Source organism: Mytilus galloprovincialis, chromosome 14 (assembly GCF_965363235.1).
Source record: "Mytilus galloprovincialis chromosome 14, xbMytGall1.hap1.1, whole genome shotgun sequence".
Classification (NCBI taxonomy): domain Eukaryota; kingdom Metazoa; phylum Mollusca; class Bivalvia; order Mytilida; family Mytilidae; genus Mytilus; species Mytilus galloprovincialis.
The window spans coordinates 55,955,525-55,980,709 of record NC_134851.1 but is presented as its reverse complement, the minus strand read 5'-3'; the positions used below and the strand labels follow the sequence as shown (position 1 = coordinate 55,980,709).

The window sequence follows — 25,185 nt, the reverse complement described above, 5'->3', positions numbered from 1 at the left end:
GCCATCATATGAAAATAAAGGGAGATAATTCACTAAAATACCATAAATTTCACTTGAACACCAATCTAATCTAACTATGTGATAATTTACAAGTGATTGAGAGTTAAACCTATTCAAGGGCAATATTCATAGTCGATTTCCCAAATCATTTGCCCCTAAATTGAGTGATAATTATCGTATTTGATTAACTTAATCATACTTATTAGCATCCACTTTACAGATACTCAAAAATGAGACCACTGACCAGTTAAGGGTCATTTGGTCAGAAAAAAGGTGATGGGATAAAACAAGGACATTGAAAACCTGTTGGTGACCTTCTGCTGTTGTCTGCTCTATGGTCGGGTTGTTGTCTCTTTGGCACATTCCCTATTTCCATTCTCAATTTTACACCTTGTATCAATATAGATTCTACCACTGCATTGAGTGAGATACAATATCTATCCACTCAAGACAATTCAATTGTCAAAATTTAAAATGTGAGAATCGCCGAATGTTTAAAATTTTATGGCAAGAGGGAATAAATCTAGTATTACATGAGATTTGCTGGTGATATCTGTTTTTCTTATAATTTTTCAACAATATGCAGGCAAACTTGTGCCTTCTTTTCAAATGATCTCCAAAAAGATGTGTTCTTTCTATGTGACGTCATCAGCCATGGTCGGCTTTTTTATGACGTCACAGTAGGAAATTCAGAGGAATGAAATTTGCATCATAATTGAATTTTGATTTAATGAAGAACTGAGATTAAAAATAAAAACCTTGATTAAAAAAAATTATCAACAGGTGAGAGAAAGGATAAATCATGTAAGAATTAGAGAAATAATAATCTATACTTACTGAGTTTATATGGTCTAAAATATCTTCTATTTTTAATTTTGCCTCCATCAAAGAACTTTTATCTGTGTGATCTCCTGATGTAAACTTGTACAGTCTTTCTAATAGTAATGGGTACCTGAAAATATAGATCCAAAATATTAATACACTATGCTCAGATATACCATTGAAAATCCATTATATGCTAAAAGATCAATTCAATTTATAATCTATGGATTCATTTATTTTCGTCAGTACTATATTTTGTGGGTTGAAAAAAAAATCATGGATATTTAAACTAATGGTTTTGACAAAATTTGCACACACAATCTTATAGAAAATTTGAACAATCAAATTCCATGTTTTATTTATATCCATGAAATTCACGAAAATTAGTATCCTACAAATGATTATAAATCCAAACTGATTTTAAATTGTATTTAAAAAACAGATTCTATCAAATCTTCCTTTTTCATTTTAACTTCCATTCAATATCACCTGGCTATGGCATTAAAAGTCTGAAATTGGAATTTTTCTAACAGTATGAAATATTTTAGGTAAAACCTTAAACATTAACCTGATGTGAACTCTTGAACTTAGTGTATTATAAAGGCCCACTATCATAATTGTGATAAATATAATTATATAAACTAGATATCATTGAGATGGGAGCCATCTCTGTGGGCCCCGCTGTGAATAATGTGCATTAAAAAATTGTATCTTTACCATAGGACATGGGTTTGTCAACTGAAATCAAAGTTTTTGACCTTGACCTTTGACCTATGAAGTTGTAAATAAATTATGACACACCCTTTGGTGTTGGTTTATAAACATGTCAAGTATAAACTTTGAAATGATAAAGGTTCTCAAGATATAGAGCGGACACGATCTTTACCATAGGACATGGGGTTGTCAACTGAAACCAAAGTTTTTGACCTTGACCTTTGACCTAGGAAGTTACACATAAATTATGACACACCCTTTGGTGTTGGTTTATATACATGTCAAGTATAAACTTTGAAATGATAACGGTTCTCAAGATATAGAGCGGACACAATCTTTACCATAGGACATGGGGTTGTCAACTGAAACCAAAGTTTTTGACCTTGAACTATGCCCTAGGCAGTCGTTCATAAATTATGACACACCCTCTGGTGTTGGTTCATATACATGTCAAGTATAAACTTTGAAATCATAACGGTTCTCAAGATATAGAGCGGACACGATCTTCACCACAGGACACAGGGTTGTCAACTGAAACCAAAGTTTTTTGACCTTGACCTTTGACCTAGGAAGTTGTACATACATCATGACACGCCCTCTGGTGGTGGTTAATAAACATGTAAAGTATAAAGTATGAAATCATAATGGTTCTCTAGATATGGAGCGGACACAAAGTGTTACGGACGGACGGACGGACAGACTGATCACTATAGGGGACCGCCTTTGGCGGGACCCTAATTATTTATTGAAAATAAAACAAAAAGCTAGTCAATATACAACAATAACTGTATGTGAAATTTTGACCTCAGGTTGCAAGGTCAAGGATTTAAAAACACATAAACTGTGATAAATGTACTAATAACAAAAGAGAACGTGAATGAAAATTAAAAACAACAACAAGAGTCGTGTTACTCCTTGACCATGGCGTTTATGTAAAGGACAATTTTTCCACAACATGACATTTAACTATTGGAATCAACATGTAAACAAAATTAACTGTGAATCTAACAGTAAAATGTGTGAACTCATTATTTTCAATACACCTGAATATGAATTTATAAGTAAGTTTCTGATATTGTCATTTTGTTTCAAAAAACATAACAACAAAACTGCTCCACATGAAAGGATCTTATCATTCCCAAATAACAAAAATTAAAAACCGATTCTTGCAGATATATCAGTAGCTGCGTGGATTCAATTTTATTTGTGGAAGACCAGTTTACATTGATTATATGATTTTAGTAAAAACAAAAATTTAAATGTTCAAAAAAGTATTAATTTGCAAATGGCTTTTTTGCAAAGAAATTGGCAAAACCAGGAAGAAAAATACAATTTATTCTCAATCCACGAAAGTTGTCCACATGAATTTAAATGAATCCAAGTAATTGGCAGTTTTCCTGTAATTTACCTCATTATTCGCTGAACAGGGACCATAAGGAATGAAGTAAGCGGCATCCGTCGTAGGACTGGATTCTCATCTTGTGAAACCTTCAGAAATATCCGTAGCAATTCTTTCTCTCTTTCTAACTGTTCAAGAAGCACTGCAGCTTGACCCTACAAATTGAAAATAACAAATGAATTAAAGATGTACTTAGTTGAAATTAAAAGAATCTAGAATTTAAAGTTGATACTATTAAGTTAGGAGAGAAAATTAAAAGACAGATTCATGTTAATAAGAATTTTATTTAGTTACTCATTTGTAAAATTCACTTCATAAATTTCAACTGCTGTGGTAAAATCTTTAATTGATGGTGATAACTCTTTGGGGACTGTTTTTTTCTTAATTCTCCTTTCAAGCAATTAAACTTTTAATATATTTATCAATTACTGTATTGTAACAATTTTCTTCTGACATAGGAATTTTCCATCATTTTCTTTCAATTAGACCTCCCTTGTAACTTAAATAACAGCAATCATTACATATGTTACAATTTTGTAACCTTGAAGTTCATGGTTTTTGTTTTATATTTTTATCTTAAATTGAATCATCTTTGTTTTAAAAACTCCATCCCCAACATTTTCAAATAATTACCAATCTGACACTGTACCAAACTAATTTTGTGATGACATCAGCAATTTCTGGGCTTCATTAGAAAAGATAATCTCACAATTGATGTTGATTACATAAAACAATTGATTCAGTATAATTCAATACAAATTGGCCAATTGTTAAAACGCAAGAATGAACCAAATTATTCAAGCTTGTTCATTAACGATAATGAAATGTCGTATGGAAGATCTGTGCTAAATGCCAGTCAATGCTAAATAAATTGTCCTGTTTTAAGACCGCTGATGAAAACATCCTACTTTATTTTTTGGCAATTTCTCGTACAGCTTTTTAAGCTAAAATTGTATGTAGTAGTTAGAGGCATTTTTCATTCTGATGAACAAAATTAGGAAGATGTGAAAATCTCACTTGGTCCTTTAGGCCAGGTGAACTAAAAAAACAACTAGTGGCCTGATTTATGTACAAAACAATAGACAAAAAACAACAACCATTGAATTACAAGTTTGACTTAAATATTTTTCAATAAATTTAACTTACCTGATTTACACAGTAGTTTTCAAAGGCAAGAATCAGAGACGAGGAATCCAGGAACAAATTACCAATACTCATGGTTCTCAAATTCTAAAAAAAATACAAATATTCATAGTTCTGAAGTTCTGAAAAAATACAAATATTCATAGTTCTCAAGTTCTGAAAACATAAAATAACTTGTAGTTCTCAAATTCTGAAAATATTACAAAATACTCAATAGTTCTCAAATTCTGAAAACATAAAAATGCTCATAGTTCTCAAATTCATATGAGTCTTAGAAATTCTACCTCAATTAAAATCCATCATTTTTTTTTAATTTATCTTTAATTGTATATGCTACCCAAAAACCAACTTCGAAAATACATTTAAATGTTGATTTTTCTTAATCTGTTTTAGAAATCTACACCATATATCTCTTTCCATCACAGGTATTGACATTGATTGGTTAAAATGTATTCTGCATTTCATAGTTATTAAACCCAAATATACAAAAAATGTAAAATATTTAAAGGATTAATTTTTTTAATCTTTTGTTAATTTTCTATAATGATACATCATATCTGTTTCCACTCACAGGTGATAGGTTCAAATCACAAGCATTTTTCTGTACTTTACTTTTCTTAAACCCAAATGTGAAAAATATAAATGTAAGTTAATTTACCTCATCCCCCTTTTTAACAGCTATATCCACTGCTCCTTGAAGTTTTTTGACAAACTGTGTGTTGACATGGATCAGTTCTTCCAGGTTCAGAAAGATTCCTTCCAAATGTTCTAATGACAGCAACCCGGCAGACTTCATTGGCTTAAAGAAATGCTGTAAAGAAAAGGTTACATAAACGATGATGGATGTTTTGATTTCCAGAAGAAGATATATCGTTATTAGGCCAATAACTTGTCATTTTAATATAAGCTTTTGTAATAGACAGAGTCTGATGATTATTTTTAAAATGAAAGCTCATGTGTCAACCTTAAGTCTGACCTTGAGTTGACCAATCTCTGATCATATCTTATTTCAAAAATGTGCTTTGAATCAAAATATAATTTCAAAATTAATCAAGTATTTTTTTCTGTTCATTTAAGAATATATCAATACAACTATTGCATTTATGATCATTAAATGAAAAAAACTTGTTTTAAGATATTTTTCAAATTTGCTTTGAGGGCTAACACTGGGGAGGGGGATATCTTACATACTGTATGACATATGGAAAAAAATATCAATCTAAATTACATTATAAGGGGAAGGTATGATCTGCCCTGAAATAATTTTTATTCAAATATTTAACATCTAAAAGTAAATACCTCTTTCAAAATAGCCAGATCTCTACCATAACTCTCTTCTGTGTCTTTTATTTCTTTTATGATATCCTTCCTCTCTATACTTTTCTTCTCACATTTTGAACAAATCTTTGTTCGGTTGTTAGTTTCATAGTTACCACATTCTTTGCAACCAGAGTTTACCTGAAATGAGAATGAATAGAAAACTGTTTACCCTATTCTTTGAAACCATAAGATTCCTAAAATAATACGAAAAAAAGTGAAGCTAATTATTATTAAACTAATTAATATGAAGAGTAACAATATATCAACATGCAGTTTTCAGTAGTTGTACATAATATAAAAAAAGGAGATGTGGTATGATTGCCAATGAGACATTATAATAACTCTCTAAAAGAGACCAAAATGACACAGAAATTTACAACTACAAGGCACCGTACGGCCTTCAACAATGAGCAAAGCCCATACCACATAGTCAGCTATAAAAGGCCCTGAAATGACAATGTAAAATAATTCAAAAGAGAAAACTAACAGCTTTCTTTATGTGAGTCTATACAATTTAAATCTATAGTGCCACAACCCTAAACCTGTGCAAAGTTTATAAAAAAAACCAATAAATTGTATAACTAAAACATTTGGGCACTGACATTCTCACACTCAGCTTTAATAAGACAAAACTGATATATATGCAAAGTGTGCAATTTTGACAAATCATACATGAATTTTCAATGCCATTTTTACACTCAGAGTGCATTTTCACTGGAAAAGGTTAAAACTCTTAGAATGAAATAAGTTAATTTGATAACAAAGGATAATCATTAAAACCTTCTCTCAAGAGACCAACAAAAAGTCGGGAAAGCTTATAGGTACTTACGAGACCAGATTAATAAATTAGTAAGACGCTTACGGTCAATTTCTTTAATATTATCATTGGAAGAGCTAATGATTTTAGATAGATATAACAATATATAAGTAATCTTGATATTTATTAGTTTTATTAAGGAGGATTGTGTTTACAATCACTAGAAAAAGTCTTATATAAATGTCTTAATTTTTTAGGTTAAATCTGTCTTTTATTCTTAAGTTAAATGGTTGTTTTTTTTTTTCTCCCTTTAACAATGTCATTAATTCATAATTTTAAGTGAAATGGGTTTTTTTCCCTTTAAATCTGTCTTGTATTTTTAAGTTACATGATTTTTTTATTCTCAATTTAAATCTGTTTTTGTATTCTTAAGATAAATATTTTTTATTCACTACTTAAATCTGTCTTTTATTCTTAAGCTACATGATTTTTACTAAATGGAGATAGAAATCAATTCTGAAGACATTATAAGTTAAGCAAATTTTAGATGTCAAATTAGGTTCTATAAAAAATTAAACCACAAAAACTTTTCATTTTGTACAATTATATGAAAAAGTAAAATCACAAAAATACTGAACTTAGAGGAAAATCAATTTGAAGAGTTCATAATCACATGGCAAAATCAAATAACAAAACGCATCAAAAACGAATGGACAATTGTCAAATTTGACATGACGGCTAAAATTGACCCAAGCTTTAAGGCTTCCCTTTTTCCATATATCTGAGGCATGAAAATAATCAAGAGTATATTAGACAAATTATAAATACCAATGTCTTGCATACAGCGACTTTTGTTGCAGGCGAGACAAAAAATAACACAACAAAAATGTTCCTGCAGTGCATTTAAATCTTAACATAAGTCATAAATATTTTCATTATTTCAATCATCTCATGTTTAAAAATAGTCAAGAGCAAATGGAGCTCAATTTAGACTAAGGTTTTTTTTTACTTTATTTGGGGGTGAGGGGTTGACCGGTGTGTTCTCATTTCGCCTTAGCTGTGAATTCCAAAAAGAGCAACTATAAAAAGTGGGACACCAAAAAATAAAAAAAATATCTTTCCTTTAAAAAGAATTTCATGGTAGAATTTGACATCAAAATAACAAATATCAACTAATAGCAATACAAACAAAACATAACTTAATTACAATGTTTACAGAAGCTCCCATTTCGCCTTAGTTAATTCTTGTGTACCTGAAAATTTGTACTAAGGCAAACTGGGATTAATTTTATATATAAATTTTGACAGCTAAGGCGAAATGAGAATAAGCCGGTTGACCCCTCCAAAAATTGTAGGCCTCTGACAAACAAAAGAACATTTTACTTACCCCATAGTCTTGTTGATTGCATAGCACCATTTTGACTTTGTTTTTATGTCACTTCAACAGCTATTCAAAGTCAAATAAAAATAATTTTCAACAAAAAAACTAGACCACTTTTTAACATCACTCATAAATAGTTCTTATTGTCAACTAATCACACTTTCAAAGAAAACTTTAAGACTTGAAAATCCTTTCAAATGCATTGTAGTATGTTTTTTTCTATTTAAAAAGTTTTTAAATGTTCCAAATAAAAATCTCACTCAATTACTTCCAAATATCTACAGTTAAACACATCTATTGTGTTTTTCTTAATCACAGCAAAGAAGTTGCATGAACAGTTGCAAAATTTATCACTAACTGCAAATTTGAGTCTTTTTCATTAAAACAATACATCTGATATGCATCTATGCAACTGATACAACTGAAGAAGTGACACTGGTGAAGAGATATATAGCAGTTCAGCCAGAAATCAATTAGCGCAATCAATTCATAACAACCTGACTTGACTCAACTTGATGGAAAAATCAATACAGCTTAGAACTTGACATCGTGACAGGTTACATATTTAAGGAGAAATTAAACACATTTCTGCATTTCTTAAACATTATTTTTTTTACTACATTATTTTAATTTTTAGAAAAAAATGCACAATATATTCAATTGGATATTTAACAGTTATCTTTAAAAAGATATCAAAGAAAATTCCCAACATAATTATATTGTTACTTAATTACTATATATAACAGGCTATTATTTGAACTTGGAATTATTTTTAATTATGGAATTTGCATAATTTCTTGTGTTTAAATTTTTTTGATAAATTCTATGTTTATTTGGTATTATAATATTTTGAGTGGTTAATAACACCTTCCATACAATGTATTTTGGTTAGATAGTGTTGTGCGCAGCACAGAACATTTCAGTACAGAATAAACATGGAATTTATTAAAAAATTCAATAACAAGAAATCAAGCAAATTCCATAATTAAAAATAATTCCAAGTTCAAATAATAGCCTGTTATATATATATATATATATATATATAAACAAGGATTTGTATAGTAAGAAGGTTCTTACTATACAAATCCTTGCTATATATTTATTTCACAAAATGAATAAAATGGACAAATATATCATTTTCTAACTTTAAATTAATATGATCAGACTGCTAATTCTTTAATCATCCTAAATTGGATCTTATACTAAATTGATAGGTTGTTTAGGGTATAACACAACTTTCAGCACTATCAAGCTTAATTACTGATGGTCAGTTTTTATTGGTGGGGGAACTAATAGATATAGGAAGATGTAGTGTGAGTGCCAATGAGACAACTCTCCACAATTTATAAAAGTAAACCATTATAGGTCAATGAACAACCTTCAACACGGAGCCTTGGCTCACACCGAACAAAAAGCTATAAAGGGCCCCAAAATTACTAGTGTAAAACCATTCAAATGGGAAAACTAATGGTCTAATCTATATAACTAGAGGCTCTAAAGAGCCTGTGTTGCTCACCTTGGTCTTTGTGCATATTAAACAAAGGACACATGTTTTGGTGTTGGTGATGTGATTGTAGATCTTACTTCACTGGACATTCTTGCTGCTTACAATTATCTCTATCTATAATTAATTTGGCCCAGAAGTAACAGTTGAAAATTTGTAAAAACTTACAAAATTTTTGAAAATTGTTAAAAAATTACTATAAAGGGCAATAACTCCTTAAAGGGTCTATTGATGATTTTGGTCACGTTGACTTATTTGTAGTTCTTACTTTGCTGTACATTATTGTTGTTTATAATTTGTCTCTAATCTATAATAATATTCAAGATGATAACAAAAACCTGCAAAATTTTGTTAAAATTACCAATTCAGGGGCAGCAACCCAACAACCAGTTGTTGGATTGGTCTGAAAATTTCAGGGCACATAGATCTTGACATAATGAATAATTTCATCATGGCAGATTTGCTCTAAATGCTTTGGTTTCAGAGATATGAACCAAAAACTGCATTTTACCCTATGTACTATTTTTAGCCATGTCGGCCATCTTGGTTCATGGGTAGGGTCATCAGACAAATTTTTAAAACTAGAAACTCCAATGATGATTGTGGCCAAGTTTGGTTAAATTTGTCACAGTAGTTTTAGAGGAGAAGATTTTTTTAAAGGATTACTAAAATTTTAGAAAAATGGTTAAAAATTAAATATAAAAGGCAATAACTCCTTAAGGGGCCAACTGACAATTTTGGCCTTGTTGACTTATTTGTAGATCTTACTTTGCTGAACATTATTGCTGTTTACAGTTTATCTCTATCTATAATAATATTCAAGATAATTTATAACCAAAAACTGCAAAATTTGAGGGGAGACAGATCTTGACCTGATAAACAATTTTGCCCCCATCAGATTTGCCCTTAATGCCTTGATTTCAGAGATATAAGCCAAAATCTACATTTTACTCCTATGTTCTATTTTTAGCCACAGCGGCCATCTTGGTTGGTTGGCCAGGTCACCAGACACATTTTTTAAACTAAATACCCTAGTGATGATTGGTTAAATTTGGCCCAATAGTTTCAGAGGAGAAGATTTTTGTAAAAGTCAGCAACGACGGAGGAAAACAGATGATGATGATGGACGACGGATTCCAAGTGATGGGAAAAGCTCACCTGGCCCAAAAAACAAGAAACGAGAAACAAGTATAAATCAAATAAACAAACAACAACTACTGTACATCAGATTCCTGACTTAGGACAGGAGCGGCCTGAGTGCCAGGAGAGAACAACCAAACAACCTATCAGATTATTGTATGTATCCTTTGAATTTTTAAGTCATTTTTCTCTATTATCTATACTTTTTGCCCAAAATTAATATATTCTCCATTCTTTTGCCCATCTTTTCTCTATTCTGAATTTTTAAGTCATTTTTCTCTATTATTATATTTTTTGCCCAAAATTAATCTATTCTCCATTCTTTTGCCCATCTTTTCTCTATTCTGAATTTTTAAGTCATTTTTCTCTATTATCTATATTTTTTGCCCAAAATTAATATATTCTCCATTCTTTTGCCCATCTTTTCTCTATTCTAAATTTTTTGTCCTATTTTTCTCTGTTCTTTAGTTTTTGACCGATTTTTCTTTATTCTTTTTTTTACCATATATCTAACTGTATATTTAACCTGGTACTGTGTATTTTGTAATCCCCATCACATTTCTGCATAGCTGATCACTTTTGATTTAGTTACAGTTTCTGTAATACTTTTCAAGATAAGACTTGTTACAGCCAGATAGAGACCTGCTTCGGACTCCAGTTCAACGTGAAAGTAAAACACATGTTAGAAAGAATCATGTAATTAATTTTCCCCGTCAGTCTTCAAGGAGATCTAATCACCGTTCAATATCCTTGTCAATACATTCAATTACGTCTTATAAAAGGATTATTATATAAACAGTGCAGGCTATTAGTTGTCATTGTTGATTTTTTTTCAATGGGGAATTGGAAATTGCAAGATTTTTTTAGGTTAACGTCACTAGGGAAATAGTTTAGTTTAGGTTTTGGTAATTATATTTTTGATTGGTACATTTATTTCTCTGCTTATATATATATATATATATATATATATATAATGTCTAAAAATAGCAACAATCAACATTCAATCTATTTAGGCGTGGAAAAGTTTGTGAAAATAAACTGATACAGTTACTGAATTAAAATTATATAAATGTCTAAGAATATAACTTAAACACACTAGTTTATACATTAAAAGTTCTATTAGATTTTAAATAGAAATACGCAATATTTCGCTCAACAAATTAGCTTCATCAGGCGTGTGCATCTCTCAAGGTGAAATCAGATGCTTGACAAAAAAATATTTTTGTAGCTTAATCTATACAAGATTTGAGGAAAAGTGTAACATATTGATTGATGTTGCAAAAAATATGTTTGTAGCTACAACTACATGAAGTTGGAATAAAAGTTTAACAAATTTATAGATGTTCGATTAATTGTATGAATTTCTATAAATTAATTTGTATGATTTCAAGATAATTATGGTTTTGATTTGTTTTTAAATCTTTTTTTGTCTCTCTCATTGAGTCCATCAGGTTCAAGAGTTCGTAACTGGTGTATCCAAAATCTCTCTCTTTTTTGTCTTCCTTGTGTATCCCAATTTTGATTTTTCTCAATGAATTGAAATGTGACGTTTTCAAAATCATGTCCTGCTCTTAAAAGGTGTCTTGTAATTGGGCAGTTCCTTTCTTTTGTATAAAATGACCGATGGTTATTTAGTCGGATGTTAAATGGTGTTTCTGTTTCACCAACATATTGTAATTTGCAAGTTCCACACGTCAGAACATAAATGCAATTTTGCGTTTTGCAATTTGATGTTATAAATATGTTGTATTTTTTCTTTGTGACTGTGCTGACGAATTGGGTTTCGATGTTGGCTACTTTGCAGCACTTACAATTGCCCCTTCTGCATGGTTTATAACCTCCGATTGTTGATATCTTAGGTTTAGATACTTTGGATGTTACTAGAATATCTTTGAGGCTTTTGGGTCTGCGGTAAGCCATAACGGGAGGTGATGGAAAAATCTCTTTCAAGGAAGAATCATTTTCAATAAGACGCCAGTGTTTGTGGACAAATGATGCAAGATTTGTCAGGTGAGGACGAAAGCTAACAACAAACGGGATTTTATTTGTCTGGGCCATCTTTTCTTTGTATTCAAGTAGGTTTGTTCGGTCTTTTTCTTTTGCTTAACCGAAAGCTTCTGAAATATTTTTGTTCTTATAACCTCTTGATTTGAGTTGCTGTCTGAGTTGCCCCAAACGATGGTTTAATTTTGATTCCGATGAAGAAATCCGTTTTAGCCTGATGGCTTGGCTGTACGGAATGCTCCGGGAGCAGTGTTTTGGGTGACAACTCTTTGGAGAGAGAAATTGGTGTTTATCAGTTTTTTTGGTGTGAAGGTCGGTTGTCATGACTCCGTTTTCTAAAGTTATGGTGGTGTCGAGAAACGCAATTTTCTCATTTGAAACTTCAGATGTGAACTTTATGGATTGATGAAAGTTGTTACAGAAATCGAGAAATTCTTGCAGACGTTCTGCAGTTTCGTTCCATTTGATGTCGATGCCATCAATATAACGGAGCCAAGACAAGGGTTTGTATGGTACATTCGAAAGGATGCATTCTTCGAGACTCCCCATGAAAATGTTGGCAAAAGAAGGTGCCATTTTGGTTCCCATACTGGTACCGTCAATCTGCAAGTAGTGCTGGTCATTGAATACAAAATTGTTGTTTTCAAGCACTAGTCTCAGCAACTGAACCAGACAGTCTGTTGGGGGATGTTTATCCTTACGATTGTTCCATACTTGTTCACAAGCGACTATTCCTTCATTTTTGGGAATATTTGTGTATAAAGAGGACACATCCATCGATACCAAAATTGTGTTGTTTGGTAAGGGATTTAATGAATCCATTTTCTTCAAAAAATCTGTAGTATCTTGAATGTAAGATGGCGTTCTAACGTGTGGTCTAAGATGGTAATCCACGAATTCAGATATTTTTTCGGTTGGATGGCCGAACAAACCTACTTGAATACAAAGAAAAGATGGCCCAGACAAATAAAATCCCATTTGTTGTTAGTTTTCATCCTCACCTGACAAATCTTGCATCAATTGTCCACAAACACTGGCGTCTTATTGAAAATGATTCTTCCTTGAAAGAGATTTTGCCATCACCTCCCGTTATGGCTTACCGCAGACCCAAAAACCTCAAAGATATTCTAGTAACATCCAAAGTATCTAAACAGGAGATATCAACAATCGGAGGTTATAAACCATTCGGAAGGGGCAATTGTAAGTGCTGCAAAGTCGCCAACATCGAAACCCAATTCGTCAGCACTGTCACAAAGAAAAAATACAACATATTTATGACATCAAATTGCAAAACGCAAAATTGCATTTATGTTCTGACATGTGGAACTTGCAAATTACAATATGTTGGTGAAACAGAAACACCATTTAACATCCGACTAAATAACCATCGGTCATTTAATACAAAAGAAAGGAACTGCCCAATTACAAGACACCTTTTAAGAGCAGGACATGATTTTGAAAACGTCACATTTCAAATCATTGAGAAAAATCAAAATTGGGATAACAAAAAAGGAAGAGATTTTGGATGCACCAGTTACGAACTATTGAACCTGATGGACTCAATGAGAGAGACGAAAAAAGATTTAAAAGCAAATCAAAACCATAATCATCTTGAAATCATACAAATTAATTTATAGAAATTCATACAATTAATCGAACATCTATAAATTTGTTAAACTTTTATTCCAACTTCACGCCTGATGAAGCTAATTTGTTTAGCGAAATATTGCGTATTTCTATTTAAAATCTAATAGAACTTTTAAAGTATAAACTAGCGTGTTTAAGTTATATTCTTAGACATTTATATATATATGTATATATATAAAATGACTGAATAAATAGTCAACAATTAATCTTACAGGGCAATGGATCATGTAATATGATTCTGTACACTACAAAATATAATATATAACAAATCAAAAAGGATAAAACATCATCATTAAATAACTATAAAATGAACAAATATTAGATATTTCAGATAACAGATATCCTTCTTCGTTAATAGCACAATGTCAAATATATATATACATATATTAATTCTAAAATTGCATCAAGAGCTATACACCCTTCCTTAGATCTTCCATCAATTTCTTCATTTTCCATCAACACTTCATGGACAATTGATGGAAATTTGATGGTACTTGATGGAATTCCATCCCAAACCAAAAATATCCATCAAAGGATGATGGAAATTAGAAATATTTTTTCCATCATCATTCTTTTGATGGAAAATTTGATGGAATCTTTAACCCCTGATGGAAAATTGGATGGCATTTTTACCCTTTGATGGAAAATTGGATGGAATTTATACCCCTGATGGAAAATATGATGGCACTTATTCCATCTGATGGTAAATAGGATGGAAATGAAAGAATTTTGATGGAAATTGGACTTAAAACATTTTCTTTGATGGAAAGAGGGATGGTATTTGGACTCTGTCATTTTTCTTGATGGAAAAAAACTTAGAAATTTTTTCCATCACAGGTGTCAGGTGCCAATCTGTTTTCCTTTAACCTTTGTGTACAGGATGTGACATCATAAATGAACACAGATTTTGAGGCCCAATGAGGAGAGCACATGTTTTTATGCATTCTTCTGCAATATCTCTAACTTATAACATAAAGATAAACTACAAACTATAAATACATATTTTTTATATAATTTATAGCAATTATTCAAGATTTAGATAATTAACAGTATTTATTAGGGGCACATTTCAAAGAAATCAAATTGTCACAAGACCCTACAAAACCTCAACAAATCAACAAATTCAAATTTGAACATTCATGAACATGCAGACAAGAAGCAAAGATGTCTTCTGTCATTAACAAATTATGAATTTTACAATGGATTTAGATCAAAAGGTTCTTATTAATTCTATTGACTGGGATTGAATAGTGCAGATGTATTCTTCTGATGACATAATTGTCTCTTGGATTTAGGAAGATAGTGTGTACACATGTTCTGGATTAAATCTTTTGGTAAGTACAATGTATTAGAATTTCCACCATTTTGAATATATGTGCATGCTCTTTTAGTTCAAAGTTAAGTGACATTTAAAATGTTTTATTAGCTTTTCAGAGTCAAGAGAAAAAAACTAGACCATAGATTTATAGAAATTATTAATCAAGAAGATGTGGTATACATGGTATAATTGCCAGTGAGACAACTATCAACAAAAGACCAAATGACACAAAAAATGTGAATATACATATCATACAATTGTGTACGACAGGAATCATATTTTGTATCATTTTAAAACATTATTTGTTTTATAAAATTATTTAGTACTTAATTCCAATAAAATAATTTTGCTATAAAATTAGAGATCTGTGGTATGACTGACAATTATACATTTATATATCCACAAATGACAAGTAACTAATAACCTTACTTTATGTCTTTACAATGTTAACTTATTCTAATTTATCATGTTTATAATATGCTAGATTCTTTTATTTTTATTTTGCAGAATTTGCCATCAACTAATTCAACTTTAAGGACAGAGATTCCAATGGGACACTGAACTAAAAGATACACACATGTAACTGGACTACCTATAGACGACAGAGAACAAATATTGTTTTATGACATCACAGAAAATGCCATATATGGAAAGATTTTCAAATTCCATCTGATGGTCAATTCTCCATCAAGTTTCCATGCATATTACATGTAATGGAAAATATTCCATCAGTTAAAATGTTCCATCAATTATCCATCAGATGGCAAAAATACCATCAATTATCCATCAGATGGAAATTATGCCATCAGTTTTCCACCATCATGAACACAAATTCCATCAAAAAATTTCCATCAACCATTTTCCATCATTGATGGAAAGTTGATGGAAAGCTGTTCCAATACTCCATCAAGATGATGGCATTTGTTCCATCACAAAATTCCATCATGTTTGATGGAAAATCTAGGGAAGGGAAAATATTTCTCAACTCAAGACGGTTTGATTATAAAACAAGAGCTGTCAAAATGACAGTAAACCGGATCCTTTAACATTTATTTGTGTTCTGGCATTTATCAATATTACAAGGACCAAAACTCCTAATAGGTAAAATTTATGATTATCAATATCAAACTTGACTTCATGAGCAAATGCACGGACACAACATTTTTTAAACTTTCAAGAACTGTAACTCCTGAACGGTAAAAGTCAAAATCGTCATTATTGAACTTGACCTCCATTTTGTTGTCAGTAACAACATATTGAAATTTTAAAAGGTTTGGTTGACTGGTTCATGAGTAAATGCAGGGACACGACATTTTTTAAACTTTCAAGAACCGTAACTCCTGAACGGTTAAAGTAAAAATCGTCATTATTGAACTTGACCTCCGTTATGTTGTCAGTAACAACATATTAAAATTTTAAAAGGTTTGGTTGAACAGTTCATGAGTAAATGCACGGACACAACATTTTTTAAACTTTCAAGAACCGTAACTCCTGAACGGTAAAAGTCAAAATCGTCATTATTGAACTTGACCTCCATTTTGTTGTCAGTAACAACATATTAAAATTTTAAAAGGTTTGGTTGAACGCTTCATGAGTAAATGCAGGGACAACATTTGGTTGCCGCCCACCCGCCCGCCCACCCGCCCCCCATTTTGGCTATTTTGTGGCAGTCAGTTTTTATTGGTGGAGGAATCCAGAGTGCCTAGAGAAAACCAACAACCTTCTAGGAAAAATGACAATCCTAGTCAATTTAGATTGGAGTCGAGTGCATCCACATGAGCGGGATATGAACTCACAACCTCTTGAGTGTGAGTGATTACAGTAGTACTAACTACTAAGACCACTCCGCTTCCAAAGCACCCTACCACTCATGTCGAATGATCGCCTTAATTTACTTATTGTCATTATGTCAAATCAATTTTTAGTAAACTTTTAGGGTCAAATAGAGTAAAATATTTATCATTATTTTTATAAAGAATATAAAAATATACCAAAAATTTATCGTCAGTTTTATAGAAAAAAAAAATATACAGAAAATTTATCGTCATTTAAGTCACTGACTGGCTGATTCACAAGTAAACGTTCTAATAAATCCATAGTACACATAAAAGTTTATGATAATTGATAATATCAAAAGTTGCATAAAAAACGATAATTATGTAACTCATATTTTATGTAACATCAACGTTAGAGGAAAGACAAAATCACAAAAAGAATTTTAAAACATTATAAAAAGAGCAACTATAGTAACAGCAGACTGATTTACAACTTTTCAATACACCTTCGACAATAAATTTTCCAATAAAAGTGAAATTCAGTACAAAATTATGAATTTTGCTTACAATGTGACAAATTTTACACATTGGTTAACCAAATGAGCTGTCAAATTGAGAAAAATTCAATTAAAACAAAGAATAAAAATATGCTTTTTGAAGCAAATTTCAAACATCTGATAGAATGTCACAGATAACTTAATCTTATAAAATACCTATGAATGTCAGAACAGTAGAATGTCTCTTTATAACACTAATGAGTCTCATACCACATTGAACAGTAGATGTCGATCTCCTTTATAATAAAAACTTAAAACAAATTTTGGGGCCCTTTATAGCTTGTTGATCGGTGTGAGCCAAGGCTCCCTGTTGAAGGCCGTACATTGACCTATATAATGGTTTACTTTTTTAAAATTAATATTTGGATGGAGAGTTGTCTCATTGGCACTCATACCACATCTTCCTATATCTATAAAGAATAAAAATATATATGTATAATGCTTGATGCAGCAAATTTCAAACCCATGTAAAAGACATGCACATAAATGTGCAAGTAACTTAATTTTATAGAGAATCAAAATTAATCAACAAAGACTCGAAAAAAAGTTATATACAAATAATTTTTGAGTTTAAGAGATATGGAGATGTAGAGACAGCAATGCCATTGGTAATTAACATTAAATGAACAATAACTCTATGATTTTTTTCATTATTTTCACATTATCCAATTAACCTATTGTTAAAAAAAATTCTTCTGCTCACTAGTGATTCAATAACTCAGGTCTTAGAAAATGATTGGTTGAAATTTAAAGTGATGTTAACATTTTCTTCATTTCTTCTGCATTTCCTAGTGTGTCCCATGTAAAGAACACAACTTTTTGCAAATCTTTGAAAAGAAAGGATAAAAATCATAAGAGAAACAATTCCACCACTATAACTTGTGCATGATTATATTTCTCCATTCTCAACAGTTAATTTTCATTATTTAAGGGGGTAGACCTTGGTTCAGGGAGATAACTCTTTCAATCAGTCAAGCATTTGTAAAAGTCAAGTTCATCAATGTATAAGCATTTACCTGAAACAGATTGAAAATAATCTATGTAACCTAGAAGCTTAATTAGAATACGTTTTTGAAAATGGTTGACACAAACGTACGGATGATTTTAAGAGTTATTTCTCTTACCCTAGGTCCTTAAACTCACACTATTGAGGAAAATTGTTACTTAATTACACTTCAGATGCAATGATATAATCTATTTATCAACTAAAAGTTGATTATAACTGACAAAAACTTTTTACGATTTTATAAAAGACTGCACATACATGTATTTTTTTCAATTTTTCATAAATGCAGGCCAATAAGTCTTGAAATGTGACTGTTGATCTGGACAATGGGACGTGCTAAACTAACATTTCTTATTGAGGTTTGAAAATTTGAAACCACACTCACAGTAAAGCATCTTATTTGCAATTTAAATTTAAAGCAAAATTGATTTTGCAACCTTCTATCTATCCCTGTAATATTAGTTTCACAATATTTTTTTTCCATAAGGCCAAATAAAAATATATGTGTGGTTCCAGTAACCCTACCGTCCCTACTTTTTCGGCTTAAAAATAGCCTACCCTAAAGATTTTATTTTAATTTCTATTAAGCACTGTTAAAGTCAGAATGTTGCTCCCATAGACTCAATGTAAAAAAAAAAAACATAAAATAAAAAAATATCCCTACCTACCTACCCTAACTTTTTTTCAGATGTAACTCGGAACCACACATACTTTTTTATTTGGCCTAACAAAAATAGAAGCATGCATGTACAAATTAAGTTAAACTAAAAACAAACAAATAAGCTTTTCTCAATCCCTTTAGTGTCCAAAAAACACCCAACTCTGTGACAATTACGTCTGCTTCATTTGAAATAAATGTTTTCTGCACGCAAACAATTACTCAGTTTCGTAACATTATGCAACAATTACATCATGTGTTTAATTTTCACATGTTCTGCAATCTCTGACACAAAAGATCATGACATTTCACAAAATGTTGATTATCAAATCCTTTAGCTGTCTTATAAATTCTTTTTTTTTTTCTCTCACATAACTGTACTGCAATCTCTGACACAAAATGTTATGACACTTCACAAAATGTTGATAATCAAATTCTCTGTCTTATAAATTAATTATTCTTCCTAAGTTTAAAGTAAGCTCTGAAAATAAAGTAAAGCTTACAGCATTCAATGGCAATTTCTTCTATCGCCTAAAACATTTATCAAAAGTTAATTAATTATTTGCGTACTTTAATAAAACAGAAATTCTTATGACATGTTTGTCAAATTCACATGCTATATATATGTTTTAAAGTAAAACTGAATGACGAGAGCTGAAATGAGTGCCGCTCTTTGCCAAACCTTAGCTAATCTAAAATTGCTTTTAAATGTCAAAATACATAAAAAGTGATAAAGGATTGAATTGAATGTTCTTTAATTTGTTAAAATTTTTAGTGAAATCCAATGAAACTGGCTTAAATCTTCATCGCTCAGATAGAATGGATGCATGCATAAATTTTAACTAAACAAATTGTTAAAATAAGGATACAAAATTAATAGTGAATACGTCTAGTACATATATCCAACATTTCTAAAGCTATATTTACAGTAGGTACAAAAGCAGAGTTGAGGGGGCTCGGTCGGTACCTGATCTTAACTTTACGACTTTCTAAAAAAGAATTTCCTAATCCTGAAAGGATCAATCCCAAAATCCCGAGCTTAAAAACACCACATCTCCTAAGTCCTGATAAAGGTTCTTCCCCCCTCAGAGTTCTTACCAAAGGATAATATATCAAATTATTTTATCCTCCAAATTATAAACAACAGGCTTACAGCTTCTATCTTTTTACCAAAGATTCTATCAATTTTTCCATCCCATCCATTAAAAGCTACCCTAAGGTAATCTCATTAAAGATACTTAAAACCTTGAGTCCCTAAACATGTGTGTCTGCTTGTCGGCTGACAATATTGTTGTCTGATGTCATTTTTTCCACTATATAACTTTAATAATAATTAAGAGCAACGAACTTGCAAAAATGGAAAACTGTTTAACTTTTCATTACGCCTAAACCCAAATATCTTAACTTTACGAGTTTAATGTTGTTAAATAACACGATTTTCATCAAAGACTAGAAATTGCTACATATTCAACAATTTATTAGACTTTTTTATACATTATATTTATCATGCTAACTGTGCTAAATCGTCTATTAACAGATACAACCCATCAATTTTAGTTTTTATTGTGTTGAATTTTTTTTAACTGCCTGTTTGCCAAACATACTCACTATTTAATATTTAAGATCGTTTTTCTTATATTTTGTCCTGAAAATGCATGAAATATGTGCCACTGCATGGACATCAAATTTTTCCATCATGAAATGCAGGATACATGTGCATGATGTAGTTTGCAGAAAGAAAAGGGAATTAACTATTTTTTTTAAATTTTAAGATCTACAAAATCATTTAACTTAAAATTATAAAATAGATAGAGATGAAGTGTGCTTGTTAAGATATCCCACTTTTAAGTGGGGAAAAGTTGTCTGAAATTTTCAATTAAAAATTTTATAATTGTATAAATAAACCAATTGTTCAGACGTTTCGGCCATTGGCCAATGGCCGAAACGTCTGAACAATTGGTTTATTTATACAATTATAAAAGGTATGTTCCCTATTGGAATTTTGAAAACAAGGATAAAAATTTTATGTAAGGAATTTTGTGTTTTTAATATTTTTATTTAGTGGTAATAGAAGCTAATGTCACTGTCTGGGAATTTCAAATAAAATGTTATATATATATATATAAGAAATGAAAATTCAAACTGTCAATAAAAATGTAATAATTATTATATATAAAATTAAGCATATCAAGAAAAATATTTGGTCAAAAGTGTAAATTAAAAAAATATATGTTGAAAATATTGAGGTAGCCCATGGTCAAAAAAGTTATTATAAACATTGATTTAAGGCTACTTGGGAACCACATTTTTAAATGTTCGACGAATTACAAATTTTCTTAAGGAATATGTATGCAAATTTTGCCAAATCCATGAAATAAGTTTTCCTGAATCCAATATCAAGTTGCAAACTCATAAGAGAGTGGCTGTAAGTTCAACTGTCTATTAAGGAAAATTAAGTCAAGGAAACTGACAATTGAACATCAATATTGAACTAGGAAAATAGGAAAAAGACAGTTTAGTGGGTGATATTCAAATTAACAAGTGAATGAAATCGACAATTTTGAAAAATTAAAATTGAAAGCGTTATTAAGGAAAGTCACTGACAATAAATACGTGAAATATGAATTAAGCTACCCGACGTCATAGAAAGATGACGTAATAATATAAGCATTTTACAGAAAAATACACGCTAATGTCTAACCAAAAATCATCACAGCAAGGAAAGGTAAACAAACAATGCTAAAATGTGTTTTATAAGCCATTTATTGTTTACATATAAAACATATAAATAAAATTATTAATTAGATTCATCCTAATCCATCTTAATATATCATTGTAAATAATTTAAGCATGCCATTTATTCAGTTTACTTCCTTCTTTTACGTCAATTCAATAGTGCGTTTATTTATTGGAATGGCAAATAATGCCTTCACCTGGAGTGCTTCGATCCAAAAGAATTGCCGTATTTGTCCAATAAGAATTGAAATCATGGGGGCTTGACTATATCGTAATTTTACCACCGGTATCCCTTTATGCCGATAGTTTATTCCTCGCTATCGCTCAGGGTAAAATATTTGACATAAAGGGCCCACCTTAATAACAATATATTCAAGCCCCCATGAATTATTTCTTAAATATTTGACTGCATATCTTGACTAAAAGGACATTATTTAGATAATATATGATAGATAGATATCTAGTGCCATTTACAATTTGCCTACTTTAAAATTGAGAATGGAAATGGGGAATGTGTCAAAGAGACAACAACCCGCCCAAATAAAAAACAACAGCAGAGGGTCACCAACAGGTCTTCAATGTAGCGAGAAATACCCGCACCCGGAGGCGTCCATCAGCTGGCCCCTAAACAAATATATACTAGTCCAGTGATAATGAACACCATACTAATTTCCAAATTGTACACAAGAAACTAAAATTAAAATAATACAAGACTAACAAAGGCCAGAGGCTCCTGACTTGGGACAGGCGCAAAAATGCGGCGGGGTTAAACATGTTTGTGAGATCTCAACCCTCCCCCTATACCTCTAACCAATGTAGCCTATAATCCCTGTTATGAAAATTTGAAAAAAAAATTAACAATGTTATATATTATTGCATATAAATCTAAAAAGAATCACAGTCGAATATTCAACGGCTTTCATTATTATCACTATTTTGTGCATTTTTCCTTTGATCATTTTTTGTGAAAATTTTTTTTATACATGCTACTTGCTTGAGATGGAAAATTATAGGAAAATTATCCCTAGAAACTAAGGAGGCATGCAGCATTGCTAATGAAATTGACATGATATTGACAACGTCATCATAGGTATTATATTATAAATCTCAAACACAAGGACAGGAACATTTCATTTTGTTCTGCTTTTTTTAGTTTTGTTATTTTAACTATCGATTTATAGGCGTTTTTTTAAATTGAGCTTGTTATTTTGAAACATAGATTGGAAACATCCTTAATTATCTCGTGAGGAGAGTTTAGTGCAACTACACTTATACAACAATGGTAGAATCTATTTCTCACCATCTCAGAGATTTGTACTTTAAAAAAACCACTTGATATATAACTATGACAAGACTCATTAAATATCTAGTTAATTAATAGGTTTACTCCTATTTCAACTCTTAATTAAAAATAAAAAGAAGAAATTTCAAATTGAAAGTACAAATTTCAGTCCAAAATCAGGTTAAATAATGTCCTTCCCCTTTAATAGTAATTGAAAACTTATGTGAAAATTAAATTTAATGAGGGAATAAAAACAAAAAAGAAAATTAAGGAGATAAAAATGTCAATAAAATGTTGAAGGCCGTACATTGACCTATAATGGTTTACTTTTTTAAATTGTTATTTGGATTGAGAGTTGTCTCATTCAGGCACTCACACCACATCTTCCTATATCTATAGAAAAATTAAAACATTTTTATTTCCAATAGCATTACATTTTTTCTGCAACATTTTCACACTAAACTTTACTCCGATGTAAAACTTTTTTTTTCTTTTTCAATGTAGAATTTCAATACTAATTATTTTTGTTTTGAAAACAAAACAAAACAATGAACCACAGTTGAACGGAAAAATCTGATTCCCAGGAATAGAAAAGTACAAGTCGTCACTCTGATTGAAAACAGATTAGTTATATATATCAATTTCTATAATCAAAAGAAACCTCACAAATTGATGCCACGCGGGTTTGACATTTGTGAAGATTTGACCTTGTAGTGTCTTAGTACAAAAAAATTGCAAAACAAAGAAACTGTGAAAAAATTGATAAACTAACAATGCTATACAAAGTATTATTAATGTTTTTGCTTTTCTCACACAGTATTAGACTAGTCACTATAACCTTAGAACTTTAAGTTTATAATAATAATAACAGTAAAACTTTTGATTTCAGAATATTTCTTTAGGCCTAAAATAAAATATTGTTTGTTTCCCCAATCCCGACCGACCCGGCAAAAACAGTGCTACTCATAAAATTTTATTGTCAAAACAAAGTCAAATATTATTTTATTCATTTCCGATTTTCAGGCTTGCAGGATCGTCCAATGTTGTTCAAGCTTTTTGGAAAAAATAAAATTATTTCCCTACCTTCCGACCCACACCTGGCTTGGCAGGGTCGGGATTGGGGAAACAAACAATATATTAATTTAAGCCCTACAAAAACAAGTAGATGTGGTATATAAAGCCAACAGTAGTATACCAGTGTGCATAGTCTTCATTCAGTTAAGAGAAAACAAATCTGGGTTCCAAACTAATTACGTGGGGAACACATCAAAAATAGGTAGAAAACAAAGGAACAATTGGAACACTGAAGTGCAACACAAACAAACACCAATATACATAGAAACAAAATATTTTAATAAACTGTTAATTATTCCGGACTTTATTGGTACAGGATATTTTAAGAAAATATGAGGGTTAAATCTGGTATGATTGCCAATGAGACAACTATAATCCACCAAAGTTCAAATGAAGTGGATGTAAACAACTATATCCACCTTCAATAATGAGAAAAACCACAACTACTTAAAGTAGAATACTGCACTGTCACTATATTTAAATCTAGTCATAAAAAAATCACCAAAGTTTAAGCACAAGACAAGACAAGAACAGACAGACAGATCTGTAATGATTATGAATTACGATTTTTGCTTTATCCTACATATCGGTCTACTTTTAATGTTGTCCCAAACCCAAAAGTCTTAAATTACATATATATGTTTTTGCTTTGAGACCAGAATATCGTCAAGAATAAAGCTAAAAATTAATTGTGTTTCAATGTAAGAAAGAGTCCAGGAAACGCTCAGAATGCACGATTTTGCATTATTTTTCTCAGGGCTTCTGGGGCCTAAAGCAGAATGGCTGGACATCGGAGGACATGAAACATTGCAAAACCACACATTTACAAATGAAAATAACACTCAGACTAAAGTCATAAGATAGGACAATAAAATGAACAAAAGACAAACCCGGGACACAAAAGTACAAACCATCAACCATCAACTCTGAACTAACTAAAATAAAATA

General features: G+C 30.8%; 1 protein-coding gene across 2 annotated transcripts in view; it reads right to left on the bottom strand.

Moving 5' to 3' along the window:
* Positions 1-25,185, bottom strand: part of LOC143059218 (uncharacterized) — a 69,230-nt gene that overhangs the window by 6,132 nt on the left and 37,913 nt on the right. For both annotated transcript variants that reach the window (XM_076232698.1, XM_076232697.1), the window contains exons 7-11: positions 5,378-5,536; positions 4,737-4,889; positions 4,082-4,165; positions 2,945-3,090; positions 838-952 (exon numbers count right to left, since the gene is read on the bottom strand). In XM_076232698.1, coding sequence (XP_076088813.1) covers positions 838-952; positions 2,945-3,090; positions 4,082-4,165; positions 4,737-4,889; positions 5,378-5,536 — 657 coding nt within the window. The remainder of the gene's footprint in view (positions 1-837; positions 953-2,944; positions 3,091-4,081; positions 4,166-4,736; positions 4,890-5,377; positions 5,537-25,185) is intronic.